Genomic DNA, 19,195 nt, shown 5'->3' with positions numbered 1-19,195 from the left:
TGTCTATCCCAAGAAAAAACATAGCGTCAGCCTCACAGTTCTGAGGACCCGGGTTCAATCCCCGGCCCCGCCTGTGTGGAGTTTGCATGTTCTCCCCGTGCCTGCGTGGGTTTTCTCCGGGTACTTCGGTTTCCTCCCACATCCCAAAAACATGCATGAATTGGAGACTCTAAATTGCCCGTAGGCATGACTGTGAGTGCGAATGGTTGTTTGTTTCTATGTGCCCTGCGATTGGCTGGCAACCAGTTCAGGGTGTACCCCGCCTCCTGCCCGATGACAGCTGGGATAGGCTCCAGCACACCCGCGACCCTTGTGAGGAGAAGCGGCTCAGAAAATGGATGGATGGATGGAATTTATTTTGCAGTCTTTTGCTTTCATTTCATAGCCAGTCATCTACAGTATATGTAGATTTATTATTATTATTTTTTTAATGTTAATTCAGATGACAACTTCTATGTGTTGCCATGTAGGGATGGAGAAACCGAGGCTTTCTGAAGCAATGAGCACTTTGAGACAATTGGCCTAAAATGAACCACTGCTTCGTAGCATTTGACGCACTTAAAAAGAGCGCCATCTGTTGGCTAAATCTGTGTATTGCTTTTCAAAGGTAGTGTTGACAAAGCTTTTTTTTCATGGCTGTCACGTGTCTGACTGTTACAATAATATTTTAATTTATAATTGATAATATTATAATAATAAATAATATTATAATAAATAATATTATTTATAATTTATATTATAATAAATAATTAATATAATTTATTTAATTTTAATTTAATAAAGACCCATTGTCATTGTGTTCTTCAGTAGATAAATGCTCCAAAGTGACTATTACTATAATGTGATATCACATAACATAGTAGGTGCTTACAGATTGGGGGGTAAACCTGCATTTTTAAAATTATTATTATTATTAGTTATATCAAAACCAAATTTATTTGTACAGCATTTTTAATACATTCATCCATGGAGTTAACACACTCTTTGGAGTTTGCTGACCTCATTGCCTTTCAAAAGGTAACATGGAAATAAAATGCTTGTGAAACTGGGATAATGTCTGTTATTCGCTGGCAACTTTATCTGAGGCAAATGGGTGATCAACAACTGTTTAGTTTTTAGAAAATTGTTGGTGCATGTTGTGTGTGGCATGCAATTGGCGCAACATCAAAGATGTATTTTTGCTATATGTACGCTATAAAACCAACAAGCCATCTATGTATACAACTTTGAGTAACAGTGGTTGTCACACGCGGTACAACCACACGTGGACTCGAACACGCACCACCACCGAGAGCCGAGTGCGCTACCGCTTGGCTAAAAACCCCGAGCAACAAAGTCTACTATCCACCACCCATTTTAGGCAGAGAAGGCACAGCACCACTCATCGCTGTTATGTATCAACACTCCTGTGCATCACTATAAAAAAATGATAGTACAACCCCAATTCCAATGAAGTTGGGATGTGTTAAACTTTAATAAAAACAGAATACAATGATTTGCAAATCATGCTCAACCTATATTTAATGGAATACACTACAAAGACAAGATATTTCATGTTCAAACTGATGAACTTGATTGTTTTTAGCAAATAATCATTAACTTAGAATTTTATGGCTGCAACACGTTCCAAAAAAGCTGGGACAGGTGGCAAAAAAGACTGAGAAAGTTGAGGAATGCTCATCAAACACCTGTTTGGAACATCCCACAGGTGAACAGGCTAATTGGGAACAGGTGGGTGCCATGATTGGGTATAAACGGAGCTTCCATGAATTGCTCAATCATTCACAATCAAAGAAGGGGCAAGGTTCACCTCTTTGTGAACAAGTGCGTGAGAAAATAGTCGAACAGTTTAAGGACAATGTTCCTCAACGTACAATTGCAAGGGATTTAGGGATTTCACCATCTTCGGTCCATAATATCATCAAAAGGTTCAGAGAATCTGGAGAAATCACTGCATGTAAGCGGCAAGGCCGAAAACCAACATAGAATGCCCATGACCTTCAATCCCTCAGACGGCACTGCATCAAAAACCGACCTCAATGTGTAAAGGATATCACCACATGGGCTCAGGAACACTTCAGAAAACCAATGTCAGTAAATACAGTTTGGCGCTACATCCGTAAGTGCAACTTGAAACTCTACTATGCAAAGCAAAAGCCATTTATCAACAACACCCAGAAACGCTGCCGGCTCTCTGGGCCCGAGCTCATCTAAGATGGACTGAAGCAAAGTGGAAAAGTGTTCTGTGGTCCGACGAGTCGACATTTCAAATTGTTTTTAGAAATTGTGGACGTCGTGTCCTCCGGGCCAAAGAGGAAAAGAACCATCCGTACTGTTATGGATGCAAAGTTCAAAAGCCAGCATCTGTGATGGTATGGGGCTGTGTTAGTGCCAATGGCATGGGTAACTTACACATCTGTGAAGGCACCATTAATGCTGAAAGGTACATACAGGTTTTGGAGACGCCCCTGCTTATTTCAGCAAGACAATGCCAAGCCACATTCTGCACGTGGTACAACAGCGTGGCTTCGTGGTAAAAGAGTGCGGGTACTAGACTGGCCTCCCTGAAGTTCAGACTTGTCTCCCATTGAAAATGTGTAGTGCATTATGAAGCGTAAAATACGACAATGGAGACCCCGGACTGCTGTACATCAAGCAAGAATGGGAAAGAATTCCACCGACAAAGCTTCAACAACTAGTGTCCTCAGTTCCCAAACGTTTATTGAATGTTGTTAAAAGAAAAGGTGATGTAACACAGTGGTAAACATGACCCTGTCCCAGATTTTGTGGAACGTGTTGCAGCCATAAAATTCTAAGTTAATGATTATTTGCTAAAAACAACAAAGTTTATCAGTTTGAACATTAAATATCTTGTCTTTGTAGTGTATTCAATTAAATACCGGTCGAACATGATTTGCAAATCATTGTATTCTGTTTTTATTTATGTTTAACACAATGTCCCAACTTCATTGGAATTGGGGTTGTAAATTAAATATTTTTTCTTGCTCCCTGGCTTGTTTGTTGAAAATTATAGTGATGTACTGCATCAAAAAATGCTCCAAGTAATTGACATCTATCAGTCTCGAAAGGGTTGCAAAGGCAATTTCTGAAGCTTCAGGATTCTAGCGAACCATAGGGAGAGCCATTATCCTCACATTGAGAAAACAGAGCAGTTCTGAACCTTCCCAGGAATGGCAGGACAACAAAGATTACCCCAAGAGAACAGCAATGACTCATCCAGGAGGCCTCAAAGGAACTCAGGACAACTTCTAAAGAAATGCAGCCCTCCCTTGCCTCAGTTCAGGTCAGTGTTCATGACACAACGATAAGGAAGAGACTGGGTAAAAATGGCATCCATGGCAGAGTTCCAAGGCCAAAACCACTGCTGAACAAAAAGAACATAAAGGCTCTTCTTACTTTTGCGGAAAAAAAACATCTGAATGATTCCAAAGACTTTTGGGAGAATATTATATGGACTGACGAAATCAAAGTTGAGCTTTTTGGAAAGTGTGTGTCTTGTTACATTTGGCGTAAATGTAGCACAGCATTTAAGAAAACGAATGGTCTTGGGCTGTTTGCTCCTTCAGGACCTGGACAACTTGCTGTGATTGACGGAACCATGAATTCTGTTCTTTAACAGAAAATCCTGAATGAGAATGTTCAGCCATCAGTTTGTGACCTCAAGCTGAAGCGCACTTGGGTCTGCAGCAAGGTAACACACCAGCAAGTGAACTTCTGAATGGCTTAAAAAAATAAAATGGAGGTTTTGGAGTGGCCTAGTCAAAGGGCAGACTTTCATCTGATTGAAATGCAGTGGCATGACCTTAAAAAGGCCATTCGAAAACCCTCCATTTTTGCTGAGTTTAAACAATTCTGCAAGGAAGGGTGAGCCAAAATATTTCCACAGAGATGTGAAAGACTCATTGCCATTTAACGAAAACGCTTGATTTCAGTTATTAGGTTGAGGGGGCCATTACTTTTTTACACAGGGCCAGGTAAATTTGAATACTATTTTTTCTCTTAATAAATCACAATTTAAAACAGCATTTTAAGTTTTCAGTTTTTACATTAAAGTGTGGAAACTATACAAAAAAGGGGGTCCATACTTTTTCACTGCACTGTATCTCTTTTAACATTGTTTTGATAGAATAGAATAGAATGCCTTTTATTGTCACTATACAAAGCTTTGCTTTAAGTTTACTTATTGATCCTATATGTGCTTGCCAACTTGTACTTTTTTGTTCTCCTACAAAACCACACCCACACAACTAAACATACCCTATATTCCCCAAAGTATTTGCTCACCTGCCTTGACTCACATATTATCTGAAGTGACATCCAGTGCACAAAGAAAGATCTACAAAAACATGGATGACAGAGTCTGGTGTGGATGAACTTGACTGGGCTGCACAGAATCCAGACCTCAACCCGATAGAACACCTTTGGGATGAATTAGAGCGTAGACTGAGAGCCAGGCCTTCTTGTCCAACATCAGTGTGTGACCTCACAAAATGCGCTTCCGGAAGAATGGTAAAAAATTCCCATAAACGCACTCCTAAACCTTGTGGACAGCCTTCCCAGAAGAGCTGAAGCTGTTATCGCTGCAAAGGGCAGACCGACGTCATATCGAACCCTATGGATTAGAAATGGGATGTCACGAAAGTTCATATGTGAGTCAAGGCAGGTGAGTGAATACTTTTGGCAATATAGTGTAAATATGCACGAAGAGGCAGGAATCGTATTCAAGGAAAAACTGAACTAAAGGAGAAAAAGTTCCACATTTTGAATTTGCAAAAATGTTCACGAGTGCCTCACATAGGTAATCTATTAAATTTGGGTACCGTGAGCAGTTATTTTGGTTTTGTGTTTATTTTTGTATTATTGTTATTCGAGCAGTCCGGTTCATCTGATTTGTGCACAGGTGCAAACATCACGGTGGCTGGAGGAGCGAAGCGTGTGATGCAGTTGGTGGAAGATAGTGTGTATTCAGGTTTCTAAATTTGTTGGGCTGTGTGCTTTAATGACAAGTAAGTAGCGACACATAAGTACACGTATAAGTGTCCTGTTAACAATAACAAGTCATGCAAAATGAGCCACTGGTCACCTTGCCCCCTCTACTGCAGGGTGTGCCAACACAGGTACTGCTTTGCGTTACCATGGCGACTACTGAGCGTGAAACCCAGGGGGGACCAAGGCGGCTTGTCAGAGAAAGTACAGTGGTACAGTATTGTGTTTGAACTGTAGTCGGACACAGAGCAAGAGGACATCACAAACAAGTTAGCGAGTCCACATACAGCAGCATGTAACTGTGTGGTCAGTTATGACTGCTTGTCATGTTTTTTTCTCAAAATCCAATGACTTGGCAACCACTTTTAATTGCAATCACCCCAACGTTTGGACAATTGCTCTAAATCACAGTGTCAAACTCAAGGATGTGGAACATACTGTATTAGATTAGGGACAAGTTTGATACCCGGGCTCTAAATGAATCGGTGGGATTGCAGGAAAACCAGACACATACACACATTCGAGATGCGGGCATCACGTGCAACATGGAGAGGCAGTCCTATTTCATCTATACGCGTGAGATCAAGTCCAACACATGCAGTTATGAAACTGATGTCAGTTTGTGTATGTTTGCACGCAGTTGATATGGGTTTTTGGCTGTGGTGGCTATGTGACTGCTACCATGTACGTAATACATGTGTTTAGGTGCGGTTTATCAGAAGCTAACGCTAATACGCACATCCAACAACATTGCAGCCCTGCTTAGCTTTTAAATTGACATCATCGTGCTTCCGTGTAGTCCTGCCATGCAGCTGCGCTCATAGGTTTACATACCCTGAAATAATTTATGATTTCTTGGCCATTTTTCAGAGAATATGAATGATAACACAAAAACCTCTTTCACTCACAGTTAGTGCTTGGGTGAAGCCATTTATTATCAAACAGCTCTGGTTACTCTTTCAAAATCATAATGACAACAGAAAGTAATCAAATGACCGTGATCAAAAGTTTACATACCCCAGTTTTCAATAGCGTGTATTGCCCCCTTTAACATCAATGACAGCTTGGAGTCTTTTGTGGTAGTTGTGGATGAGGCTCTTTATTTTCTCTGATGGTAAAGCTGCCCATGCTTCTTGGCAAAAGGCCTCCAGTTCCTGTAAATTCTTGGGCTGTCTTGCATGAACTGCACGCTTGAGATCTCCCCAGAGTGGCTCAACGATATTGAGGTCAGGAGACTGAGATGGCCACTCCACTTTATTCTGCTGTAGCCAATGACAGGTCGACTTGGCTTTGTGTTTTGAATCATTATCATGTTGGAATATCCAAGTACATCCCATGTGCAGCTTCAGGGCTGATGAGTGCAAATTTTCCTCTAGTATTTTTTGATAACATGCTGCATTCATCTTGCCATCAATTTTGACCAAGCTTCCTGTGCCTTTGTAGCTCACACATCCCCAAAACATCAGCGATGCACCTCCATATTTCACAGTAGGAATGGTGTGCCTTTCATCATAGGCCTTGTTGACTCCTCTCCATTTATGGTTATGGCCAAGAAGTTACATTTTGGTCCCATCACTCCAAATTATTTTGTTACACAAGTTTTGAGAAATGTCTCTGTGCTGTTTGGCAAATGGTAAGCGTAATTGTTTGTGGCATTGGCATAGTATAGGCTTTCTTCTGGCGACTCGACCACGCAGCCCATTTTTCTTCCAGTGCCTACTTATTGTGCATCTTGAAACATCCACACCACTTTTTAGAGAGTCCTGTATTTCAGCTGAAGTCATCTGTGAGTTTTTCTTTGCATTTCGAACAATCTTCCTTGGCCTGTGGCAGAAATCTTTGTTGGTCGACCTGCTCGTGGTTTGGTTTCAACAGAATCTCTCATTATCCACTTCTTAATTAGAGTTTGGACACTGCTGATTGGCATTGTCAGTTCCTTGGATATCTTCTTATATCCCTTTCCCGTTTTGTACAGTTCAATGACCTTTTCCCGCAGATCTTTTGACAATTCCTTTGCTTTCCCCATGAATCAGAATCCAGAGATGTCAGTGCAAGCGTCTGTCAGAAGTCCAGCAACTCACTGAACCTTTATAAACACACTGATTACAAGCAGACAGATCACAGGTGTGGATGGTTACCTTTAGTAACCATTCAAACCCATTTGTGTCAACTTGTGTGCATGTTATCAGGCCAAAATCTCAAGGGCATCTAAACTTTTGATCAGGGTCATTTGTGTAGTTTCTGTTGTCATTATGATTTAAAAAGAGTAAACACAGTTGTTTGATAATAAATGGCTTCACCCAAGCACTAACCATGAGTGAAACTCAGTGTGGGGGGGGGTTATTATTTCTAAATTAGCCCAACTGTTACAGGACAAAAATCTGAACAGTTTGCTTAGGGACAAATATTCCGACTTAGGCACTTCACAAAACAAATGGTTGTGTAATTTTTATACTTGATGGGTGACATAGGGTCTCCAAGGACCCATTAATTTGAATACAAGCAATTAAAAAGTCCTTTTTCCATAATATGTCCCATTTAAAACCAGATAAGGAGCACATTTCCCCCCATAACATCCTGATATGTAATTCTCGAACTGAAAAGTGTACTTCCTTTTTCCAGTGACTGTAAGTCATTGTCAAAATCCCAATGATTTTAATGGCAACCATGTTCACTTCCACCATATATTGTTCTCATGACAAATAATATTTAAAACAACTTGGTGATTTGGTGGTAAAAATAGTATATGAAACATTAAGGAAACATCCTCCAACTTCAGTTGAAACTAAATATGAAATATCTTTGCAATAATCAGTCATGTTAGTACAAAATGGTCTTAGACATACAGGTGGAAAACACAAACATAAAAACACTAACTGTGAGCCTACTTAAGTTGCTGTTTTACAGAACATACTTAACATTTTCTAAATGGGTTAATACAACCAATCTGACCTGAAAAAATAAATTATCTGGGGGAAAAAAAACAAAAAAAACATCGGTACATCCCCCACTAGGAGTAACTTGACACCACTGAGGATTTTCTTTATCAAAATCAGCGTAAATAAGACAAAATACATGTTCTCCCTTCAAGAAAATGAATAGATTCATATTCAAATGAATGTAAAACTGTATGCGTTACCTACTTCTTTTCACTGGCAGTCCCCAAACCCCTTGCATGCTATACGTTGGGGCTACCAACTATCCTCCGACCATTGCGCTAAACGAATCAGTGGGATTGCTGGAATTCCAGACACATACACACATTCCAGACATGGGTACCACATGTGCAACATCCTCACATCTTTTTCAATTCCCCACGGGGAGGCACAGTTGTATTCCTTCTGTTTGCTTGCGCTCACGTCTAAGACACGCAGTCTTTGATACCTCCGGGAGGATCGCCACTCGTCACCAAATTACAAAGAAGTCTGCGACGCCCCGCCTGGTAATCCTCCTCATCGACATTGACCAATAGTTTTATAGCCTCGTGGCCCACTGCCTGCTTAAGAGAATCTGTGATGAAAACTCCTTTCAGGGCCTCTAACAACGAGCCATTGATATAGTCTCTCCAGAAAGCATCCAAGTAAGTGAGCTCAGAGAACTTGATGTCACAGATGATGGAGCCCAAGTCTCGGGATTTGAGGATGGTGTTGGCCTGGTTGAAGCGTTCAAACTGTCGCTCCACAACCTCTTGCTTGTTGGAAAAGATGTTGCCCTGAAGGGCGGAGTCGTGCTGGCAATATTCAGCACGGACACGCAGACGGATATCTGTGGAAGTTGAGCAGAGGGATGTTCAATATTTCTATTGTACTGCAGTTACATATGAAGAAGTTTCAAATGTGGGAAACTGGGCATTTAGCTGACTCCTAACCACTGTTATTAGTAGTGTACAACAATCTACTCCATTCTTGCATGTCTTCCATTCTAGAGCAGTCACTCAATTTTGCTTGGGAGTTTTTGGCGTGTCCATTTTGATCTATGTCCTTGAAGTGCTCTCGATACTAATTAATTCATTCATCTTCCGTACCGCTTATCCTCACTAGGGTCACGGGCGTTCTGGAGCCTATCCCAGCTGACTCTGGGCGAGAGGCGGGGTACACCCAGAACTGGTCCCCAGCCAATCGCAGGGCACATAGAAACAAACAACCATTCGCACTCACATTCACACCTACGGGCAATTTAGAGTCTTCAATTAACCTACCATGCATGTTTTTGGGATGTGGCAGGAAACCAGAGTACCCGGAGAAAACCCACGCAGGCACGGGGAGAACATGCAAACTCCACACAGGCGAGGCCGGATTTGAACCTGGGTCCTCAGAACTGTGAGGCAGACACGCTAACCAGTGTGACGTTTTCCTGATACTAATACTTATTGTAATTATAACTCAAGTAGGCGGCACGGTGGACGACTGGTTAGAGGCTGAGGTTGGGATGACACAACTGTGGCCTTACGTGTCACGTGCTTTACAAATTCCGACTCTCAGTGGTAATTGGACACACCGTCACCGCATCACGTCATGAGTCTCACTACCCACATGAGGTGTTTGCTCAACTTAAAACAAAGTAACAATTTACACACTGTACTCAGACATTTGTAACTTTATCTCTACGTAGCTTGATAAGTCTTGTGCCACGTAGTCAACACTAGGTAAATTGAATTACCTTCAAAATATCCGTGGAAATGGGTAAATCTTTTTAAAAAATTATTTATTTATTTGTTAACTTTGAGCCAAAACCTAATTTTTTTACAGCATGCGGTCAGTGCCTAAGGTCCTTAAAAACATGTTGCCACCAGTGCGGTGCTCCATCTTGTGTGGTACCTGTTGTATTGTTCAGAAAAAAAATAAACAAAAACCGATTACAGCGTTTCTTACATAAATAAAAACATTTTTATGCTGTATGCACAATAAGGAAATCCTAAAACTACTACTTCTGTTATTTAAAATGTGAATTTCATGTGAAGTTTACATTATTTTTTATTGATGTAAATGTGTTGTTCTTAAAACTACAAGTCATACACAAATGTTAAAATTGGAATGAAGTTTTGGTGGGTGATTAGCATTCCAGACAAATTTCATCCTCTATGACTAGTGTTGATCAGGTAGGCATTTTGTTAACAGTTCATTATTGTTTAGCCATGATTTCAAATGCAAATTCTCCAATGTTTTTTGGGTGATATACATACAGTCCCCTCCAAAAGTATTGGAACGGCAAGATAAATTCCTTTGGGTTTTTTTTTTGCATACTGAAGACATTTGGGTTACAGATCAAAAGATGAATATGAGACAAAAGTTCACAATTGCAGCATTTATTTCATGGTATTTACATCTAGATGTGTTAAACAACTCAGGACAGAGCACCTTTTGTTTGAAGCCACCCACTTTTCAAGTGACCAAAAGTATTGGAACAGACCTTATTAAATTAACTACAAGTGAATAACATTTAATATTTTGTGGCATACCCCTTACTTGCAATAACTACATCAAGCCTGCGACCCATTGACTTCACCTGACTGTTGCATTCTACATTTGAAATGTTTTTCCAGGCCATTACTGCAGCCTCTTTCAGTTCTCGTTTTGTTTCTGGGGTTTTTCTCCCTTCAGTCTCCTCTTCAGGAGGTAAAATGCATGCTCTATTGGGTTTAGGTCCGGTGATTGGCTTGACCAGTCTAAGACCTTCCACTTTTTCCCCCTGATGAAGCCCTTTGTTGTGCTGGCAGTGTGTTTTGGGCCATTGTCTTATTGCATGATGAAGCTTCTCCCGATTAGTTTGGATGCATTTTTCTATAAATTGCCAGACAAAATGGTTTCGTACACTTCAGAATTCATTCGGCTGCTACCATCATGAGTTAGATCATCAATAAAGACAAGTGAGGCCATTCCAGAAGCAACCATGCCAGCCCAAGCCATGATATTTCCTCCACCATGCTTCAAAGATGAGCTTGTGTGTTTTGGATCATAAGCAGATCCTTTCTCTCTCTCCATACTTTGGCCTTTCAATCACTTTGGTAGAGGTTAATCTTGGTCTCATCAGTCCACAAAACTTTGTTCCAAAACATCTGTGGCTCACCTTTGTACTTCTTTGCAAAATCCAATCTGGCCTTCCGATTCTTTTTGCGGATGAGTGGTTTGCATCTTGTGGTATGGTTTGTATATTTCTTCTCTCAAAGTCTACTTTAAACTTTGGATTGTGATACATTCACCCCTGCCCTGTGGAGGTTGACAGTGATGTCACTGACTGTTGTCTTTGGGTGTTTCTTCATAGCTCTCACAATGTTACTGTCATCAACTACTGTTGATACCCCTGGCCTACCTGTTCGATGTCTGTTGCTCAATAAACCAGTAGTTTCTTTCTTTTTCACGACATTCCAAATGTTTGTGTTTGGCTATGCCCAATGTTTGTGTAATAGCGCTGATCGATTTTCCCTCTTCTCTCAGCTTCAAAATGGTTTGCTTTTGTCTCATAGACAGCTATCTGGTCTTCATGTTTGCTTAACAGCAAATGCAGTTTTCACAGGTAAAACCCAAAGCCACAAACCAGCACTATCTAATATTTAAGCAATCAATCTAAAAGGCAACACCTGAGCAACTACAAACACCATCAGTCACATGTTCCAATAATTTTGCTCACTTGAAAAGTGGGTGGGCTCAAACAAAAGGTGCTCTGTCCTGAGTTGTTTAACACATGTAGATATAAATACAATGAAATAAAAACTGGAATTCTGAATTTCTGTCTCATATTCATCTTTTGATCTGAAACCCAAATGTCTTCAGTATACAACAAAAACAAAGGAATTGACCTTGCCATTCCAATACTTTTGGAGGGGAGTGTGTGTGTGTGTGTGTGAGTGTGTGCATAAATATACATATATACACACACACACAATTGTGCTCATAAGTTTACATACCCTGGCAGAATTTATGATTTCTTGGCCATTTTTCAGAGAATATGAATGATAACACAAACACTTTTCTTTCATTCATGGTTAGTGCTTGGGTGAAGCCATTTATTATCAAACTATGTTCACTCTTTTTAAATCTCAATGACAACAGAAACTACACAAATGAATGTAGTGTCCTGATCAAAAGTTTACATACCCCAGTTTTTAATAGCGTGTATTGCCCCCTTTAATATCAATGACAGCTTGGAGTCTTTTTTGGTAGTTGTGGATGAGGCCTCCAGTTCCAGTACATTTCATCATAGGCCCTGTTGATCCATCCATCCATTTTCTGAACCGCTTCTCCTCACTAGGGTGCTGGAGCCTATCCCAGCTATCATCGGGCAGGAGGCGGGGTACACCCTGAACTGGTTGCCAGCCAATCACAGGGCACATACAAACAAGCAACCATTCGCATTCACATTCACACCTACGGGCAATTTAGAGTTGTCAATTAACCTACCATGCATGGATGTGGGAGGAAACCAGATGTGGGAGGAAACCAGAGTGCCCAGAGAAAACCCACGCAGGCACAGGGAGAACATGCAAACTCCACACAAGCGGGGCCGGGGATTGAACCCCAGACCTCAGAACTGTCAGGCAGACGCTCTAACCAGTCGTCCACCGTGCCAGGCCCTGTTGACTCCTCTCCAAATGTAACGTTTATGGTTGTGGCCAAAAAGTTCCATTTTGGTCTCATCACTCCAAATGATTTTGTTCCAGAGGTTTTGAGGCTTGTCTCTGTGCTGTTTGACATATTGCAAGCATGATTTTTTTGTGGCATTGGCGTAGTAATGGCTTCCTTCTGGCGATTCGATCATGCAGCCCGTTTTTCTTCAAGTGTGCATCTTGAAACATCCACACCACTTTTTTTTTTTAGAGTGTCCTGCATTTCAGAAGTCATCTGTGGGTTTTTCTTTGCATCTCCAACAATTTTCTTGGCTGTTGTGGCAGAATTTTTTGTTGGTCGACCTGATCGTTGTTTGGTTTCAACAGAATCTTTCATTTTCCACTTCTTAATTGGAGTTTGAACACTGTTGATTGGCATTCTCAGTTCCTTGGATATCTTATATCCCTTTCCTGTTTTATACAATTCAATGACCTTTTCCCATAGATCTTTTGACAATTCTTTTGCATTCCCCATCATTCAGAATCCAGAGATGTCAGTGCAAGGGTCTGTCAGGAGCCCAGAAATTCACTGAACCATTATACACACACTGATTACAAGTAGACAGATCACAGGTGTGAATGGTTACCTTTAGTAGCCTAGCCATTCAAACCCATTTGTGTCAACTTGTGTGCTTGTTATCAGGCCAAAATCTCAAGGGCATCTAAACTTTTGATCAGGGTCATTTCTGTAGTTTCTGTTGTCATTATCACAGTAATAATAAATGGCTTCACCCAAGCACTAACCACGAGTGAAAGAAAAGTTTTTGTGTTGTCATTCATATTCTCTGAAAAATGGCTAGGAAATCATAAATTCTGACAGGTATCAAGGTATGTAATCTTATGAGCACAACTGTGTGTGTGTGTATATATCCATCCATCCATCCATTTTCTGAGCCGCTTCTCCTCACTACGGTCGCGGGCGTGCTGGAGCCTATCCCAGCTGTCATCAGGCAGGAGGCGGGGTACACCCTGAACTGGTTCCCAGCCAATCGCAGGGCACATACAAACAAACAACCATTCGCACTCACATTCACACCTACGGGCAATTTAGAGTCCCCAATTAATGCATGTTTTTGGGATGTGGGAGGATACCGGAGTGCCCGGAGAAAACCCACGCAGGCACGGGGAGAACATGCAAACTCCACACAGGCGGGACCGGGGATTGAACCCCGCTCCTCATAACTGTGAGGCTGACGCTCTAACCAGTCGGCCACCGTGCCGCCCTGTGTGTGTGTGTGTGTGTGTATATATATATTGAGAGAGAGAGAGAGAGGGAGAGGGAGAGGGAGAGGGAGAGGGAGAGAGAGAGAGAGAGAGAGAGAGAGAGAGAGAGAGAGAGAGAGAGAGAGGTGCGACCAAATCACGTACTGCCAGTACAAAAGTTAGTGTAGAGCGCTGAGACTACTTCATACCACAAGTTTGCTTTTCTCTGAAGTCAGCTGAGGAATGGCTTCTCTTCCACAAGCCGTTCGGCACAGGAGCTGCTTTCATTCGGGATGGGCCAACATAGGGTCCTGTCGGGACACGGCACAGAGCTAACTGAGGACTGAGAGGCATAAGTTTTAACCAAACCTTTCTACTTTTTTCTTAGGCTGACCAAAAGAGAAGTCGCATCCACAGACCCACCTGTCATTCTGTGAGGCACACAGTCCCTGCCCTTTATGGCTCCTCTAGGTGAAATGTAGCGCACTGACGTCTCTTCCAGGTACTTGTCAACAGGATCTGGGCACACTGAGGAACACGACTAATGCTGAGAATATATATCACTGCGCCCATCACATTCATACTAGTACCCTAACCATCTATATGGAAGATGAAAGTAATAACTCCATTATTCACTATCATCATAAGACAAAAATAGATAAGATCAAACTATATACATACTATATAAACTATATATGGAACTAACTATATTTTAGATGGTAAAAATCCATCCATCCATTTCCAACACCGCTTATCCTGGTTAGGGTCGCGGGGCGCTGGAGCCTATCCCAGCTGACTTTGGGCGGACTATACCCTGAACTGGTCGCCAATCAGTCGCAGGGCACATATAGACACGGACAACCATTCGCACCCACATTCACACCGTCACTGAGTGGGAACTGAACCCACGCCACACATTGTACCACTACACCATCAGTGACTGATGGTAAAATGTCTCTTTATAATATTAAAACTGTCAGTTTACTTTAGGAAATTTAAGGGTTTCCACTGTCCTGGTGTACTTCAAAATAACTACTAGTACTTTTTTAAACAAAGCATTTGTCATTTTTTTTAAGCGAGTCCCCCCAATCACTAGCTAAATTTTGAGATTTTGAGCAACCAGCTGCTTCTGCGCACTGTTACCAAATGTATGTTAATTATCATATAATCTCTGCACAATGTACAATCAATTAATCCAAAATTAGAATTTATGGTGTGGTACTTTTAGTATTTTCTAATATGGCAACACTACTTCTGTGTGTCACTACAGTTTACTTCTGTGTGTGAAGCGCTGAACCTTTTTTCCATTCAAGCCCCATCCAAGTTTTTCACCAGTTGATCCAAAATAAACGCATTCCTTCACTGGAAGTACACCTTCAAGTAAATATGCCATTAAATATTATTGTTATTCTTTAATCCCCAAATCATGTTTTGGAAATAATAATAAGACTACTCAGTACTTACCGGGCTGGCGTTTCTTCAGTGTGACGTAAGGCAAAAGGTCGTGACGAGTGATAATTCTCAGAAGCTGGAGCACATGTTGAAAGTTGGTCTCGTCACAGCGACCTTGACGCTCCAGCGCCAGCAAGAAATCCCTTCCACTCCTGATGCCACCGCGCTCATATTCGTCAATCACATCAACGAACAAAAACGACAGTACTCTAACGTCCCGGTGAGTGAGCTGCGCTCCGACTATATCGAACATGCGGTGGAGCGAGTTCAACCCATGTGACTTGTCCACCGCCTCTTCAGGCCAGGGCTCGAAACTCCTCAATCCTTTGGATATGCTGGAGTTTACAAGACAGGCCGGAACGCCGCTCGTTGTTGCCAAACTGGAGCATCCCGGACGGCGCGCGAGAGCTCTGTTGTCCAGACGGCCAGCGATGGCGCCGCTCGGATTTGAGTCAAGATAATGAGGCTGAATATGAGGCTGGGCTTGTTGAGCTGAGTCATTGTGGGCAACCTGGTGATGAATAGCCCCACCGTGGATTTGAGGTTGCTGTGATGTCATCTCAGGGACCAATAGTACAAGGTCAACAACCGCAAATCCCGCTGTCTTCCTTTCTGGCTATTGAGCTAAAAAAAAAAAAAGGAGGAACAAATGACACGGGATCATTTAAAATCTGCAACAGTCCCTAAAGAGCAGCACTTTTCACTTGTTTATATCTGTTGCAAATACTGAAAAGACAATTATTTTACTCAGATTGGAGAATGGAGGCATACTTGGGCGCAGTCAAACAGCATGACTATGAAAAGGTACCAGCCATCCATTTTGTATAGCGCTCGATTAAGGTCACGGGCGAGGTGGAGCCTATCCCAGCTGAAATTGAGTAAAAGGTGGGGTACGCCCTGGAGTGGTCGCCAGCCAGGGAACACGTATATGTGCAACCTATTTAAGCATTCAGCAAAACGGGTCAGAGCACTTCCTTCTTTGGGTGAATGGCGGAACGCGAAAAAGGACAAAGGACCCGTAGGAACTTTAAACAGCTACAATGTATTTTGTTTTACAATAAACGAGCTGTCTTCTTTGACATATATCATGTTTGCATAAATAGATTGTATCGGCTGACATGTATTTAACTTTTGTCTGAAGACACCAGCCATAGAGAAAACAAAATGTTAACAAGTTTAAGCCATCATGTCATCAACCCGTTGTTATAATCGTTATCGCAGCATACACAGGAAGTCCGCTAACCCGTTTGGTCACATGACATTCCACTGGCATTTACACTTATGGACAATTTTGAATACTCACTGAACCTAACATGCATGTTATTGGATGTGGGAAGAAGCCACAGTGCCTGTACTCCACACAGGAGTCATTTGCACATTATACAGTACACAAGTTTTCCTTTTTATTGATGCTTAATAAATGATCTAGAATACCACTACCTTGGGCCAAAACTATTAGTACAAATTGTTTCTGATACTTAACAGCATTCCCACTCAGGTTGCATAATCCATTATGGGAAAATAAGAACAGACGTGTCAATATATGGAGGCCATATGAACGGACAAACTGAATGACTAAAAAATTTAACTGTTCATAATGTGACTGATCAAATTGGCAGATGTACTGTTATCACGTCTTTGGTCGCATGTATAAAGCTTGCCGATGACATTTCTAGTGAGTAGAAGTGTTATAACACAACGAACAAACAAATGCAACTTTGATCTCAAACTAAAACTGATCGCGCTACGTTGTTACTACACAAACGGTCATTATGTTTAAGCGACACTCATAAAGGATAACCTGATAACACAATCGTGCGAGTCGGCAAAACGCTGATTTGAGGGAGCTAACGTTCCACACATTTTGGACACTGACCCCACAAAAAGACACTTTCCACGTAACACACAAGAAAAATGTGCAGATTTCTCATCCTCGTGACCTGCGTCTTGTTTTTGCTGCGGACACAAGCTAACGTGAACCGCGCCGTAAACGCCGGCGTCATGAAAAACAAAACAACTAACCAGCAGTCCCTTCAAGTCAACGTGTTGACTGGACTTAGTTGTGTTTGGCCGTATGACGAGACATTCTGCTCGTTTGCGAGCCGAGAGGAGTTATAACGCTGTCGATACAAGGCGAAAGCTAATGCTATATTAGCTTGACGCGTCATCTGGCGAGGCTTCTTAGTGAACAGAAAAAAAAACGTTTTCATTATCTACACAACGATAACTAATTATATACGTTTCAAAGCTCTTACTTTGTGGGAGGACGTTGCCTATTGGACAGTAATAAGACTTGGTCTGCTGTTTTTAGGCCCTTAAAACATTCCACTCGGACTTTAGGATAAAATGAAAGTACTTCCTGTTTACAGTACTGTTCATTTCCTCCCAAGCCGCATTCTTCTTCTTCTTTTCTATTTGAATAAATGAACTTTATTGAGAGTCAGACAAAGAAGACAAACGTGAAAACATTAAAACATTTAAATATATTTGCCAAGGAAATACAGATACAAACCCAATATAAACGCACATGTCCAATATATAAATGAAAAAAACTTTAAATTTAAAATAAGCATTTTTAAGAGCTGAATTGTTTCAAAAATATGACGAAGTTTCAGGCTTCGGGATTTGAAGAGTTTTTCTAATACGGTTGCATATCGCTGCATTTCGTTTATTGAAAGCAAATATAAAAATAAATCCAGTTTTCCGCCTCCCTCCCCTTTCTTTTCTCGGTTTGATTCAGTCGGTGGTCGGAAAATGGTTTAAAAGTGTATCACTGCCATCTACCGGTTATGGGTGAGCAACAAATTATCAAAGAGGCAGTGAATGGTTCTGCGAACAAAAAATGAGTTTAACATAACTGCTTTTCATTTGCGCATGTGTTATATGATCTGTAGTAACAGTGCCTCACAGGTAATTAAAACAAAATGGGGAGGAAAAATACAGGACCTGTCTTTTCTTGCCACATGGTGGAATAAGGATAAACTGAAACATGACTTCAAATGTAAAAGATTCAGACTATTAATAAATATCATCGGGAACTGTTGAGAAAAATACAATTACTGTACATTCCCATGCTACGACACCTCAGAGGCAGGTCATATATTGTGTAACAGGCACGCGCCACAAGCAAAATCATGACTGGCCTTTCATTGAAACCAGGGCTAAATGTATATAACTGAACTGTGACCTCTATATTTTCTCTGGATTTATTGCAAATTACTTTGCTGTTTGTCCTGTTTAGACGTGAGAACCGCCCCACCCCCCCCCCCCCCCCCCACCCGCTCCTTCCCCCCCGCCACTGCCCCCACTCCCACCACTACATCCGCACTGTTAGAGGATAACTATTTTCAGTCAAGGACATGGCACACTTAAAATAGATCTCTATCTGTGGGATCTATTTACATGACGGCATCTGAACAAAGTATATATATATATATATATATATATATATATATATATACATAACTGGATTTTTATCATCAGCCCTAGTTTCATCTGTCCAATGGACAATCTCCTAACGGTTTTGTGGCTTGTCAATGTGCATTTCAGCAAATTCTCACCTCAGCACTTTCATCATCCTTACTGTAGTTACAGTATTTCAATTACCTACCTAGGTAATTGATTTTGCTTTCTCTAACGGAAGGGTACCACCAATTTAGCCTATGCAATGTGTACAAAGAAAAGAATACTGTACCGACTGTAAACATGCAGTAAACGTTGAAAGATGCAATCTGGAGGCACCCTTCGGAGACAGTTGAAGCAGTTTACTCACAAGGAGTGGGTCAAAATGATTTGTACTACAACCCCAATTCCTATGAAGTTGGGACGTTGTGTTAAACAAATAAAAACAGAATACAATGACTTGCAAATCATCCATCCATCCTCAACACCGCTTATCCTGGTTAGGGTCACGAGGCGCTGGAGCCTATC

General features: G+C 41.4%; 1 protein-coding gene across 2 annotated transcripts; it reads right to left on the bottom strand.

Moving 5' to 3' along the window:
• Positions 1-7,442: 7,442 nt before the first annotated feature.
• Positions 7,443-17,679, bottom strand: dedd (death effector domain containing). Of its 2 annotated transcripts, none has more exons than XM_061791508.1 (5): positions 17,521-17,679; positions 15,278-15,889; positions 14,237-14,341; positions 14,023-14,124; positions 7,443-8,772 (listed from the first exon to the last, which is right to left on the bottom strand). In XM_061791508.1, exons 2-5 carry the CDS (start codon positions 15,822-15,824, stop codon positions 8,369-8,371), a joined length of 1,158 nt encoding a protein of 385 aa, XP_061647492.1. In that variant the 5' UTR covers positions 15,825-15,889; positions 17,521-17,679; the 3' UTR covers positions 7,443-8,368. The 2 variants fall into 2 exon arrangements, with proteins under 2 accessions (XP_061647492.1, XP_061647502.1); XM_061791518.1 differs by lacking the exon at positions 17,521-17,679 and adding an exon at positions 17,288-17,430.
• Between the last annotated feature and the right edge of the window lie 1,516 nt (positions 17,680-19,195).

This window comes from Phyllopteryx taeniolatus, chromosome 1 (genome assembly GCF_024500385.1).
Source record: "Phyllopteryx taeniolatus isolate TA_2022b chromosome 1, UOR_Ptae_1.2, whole genome shotgun sequence".
NCBI lineage: Eukaryota > Metazoa > Chordata > Actinopteri > Syngnathiformes > Syngnathidae > Phyllopteryx > Phyllopteryx taeniolatus.
The sequence above is the reverse complement of the archived record's forward strand: the minus strand, read 5'-3'. Positions and strand labels throughout refer to the sequence as shown.

What these genes read in the sequence shown, in the direction of transcription:
- dedd (XM_061791508.1), bottom strand. Translation starts at nt 15,824, where the DNA reads ATGACATCACAGCAACCTCAAATCCACGGTGGGGCTATTCATCACCAG. An exon ending in ACTGAAGAAACGCCAGCCCG is followed by an intron (nt 14,342 to 15,277) that starts GTAAGTACTGAG and finishes CGTGTTCCTCAG; the next exon opens with TGTGCCCAGATCCTGTTGAC. An exon ending in TGTGCCTCACAGAATGACAG is followed by an intron (nt 14,125 to 14,236) that starts GTGGGTCTGTGG and finishes GTGTCCCGACAG; the next exon opens with GACCCTATGTTGGCCCATCC.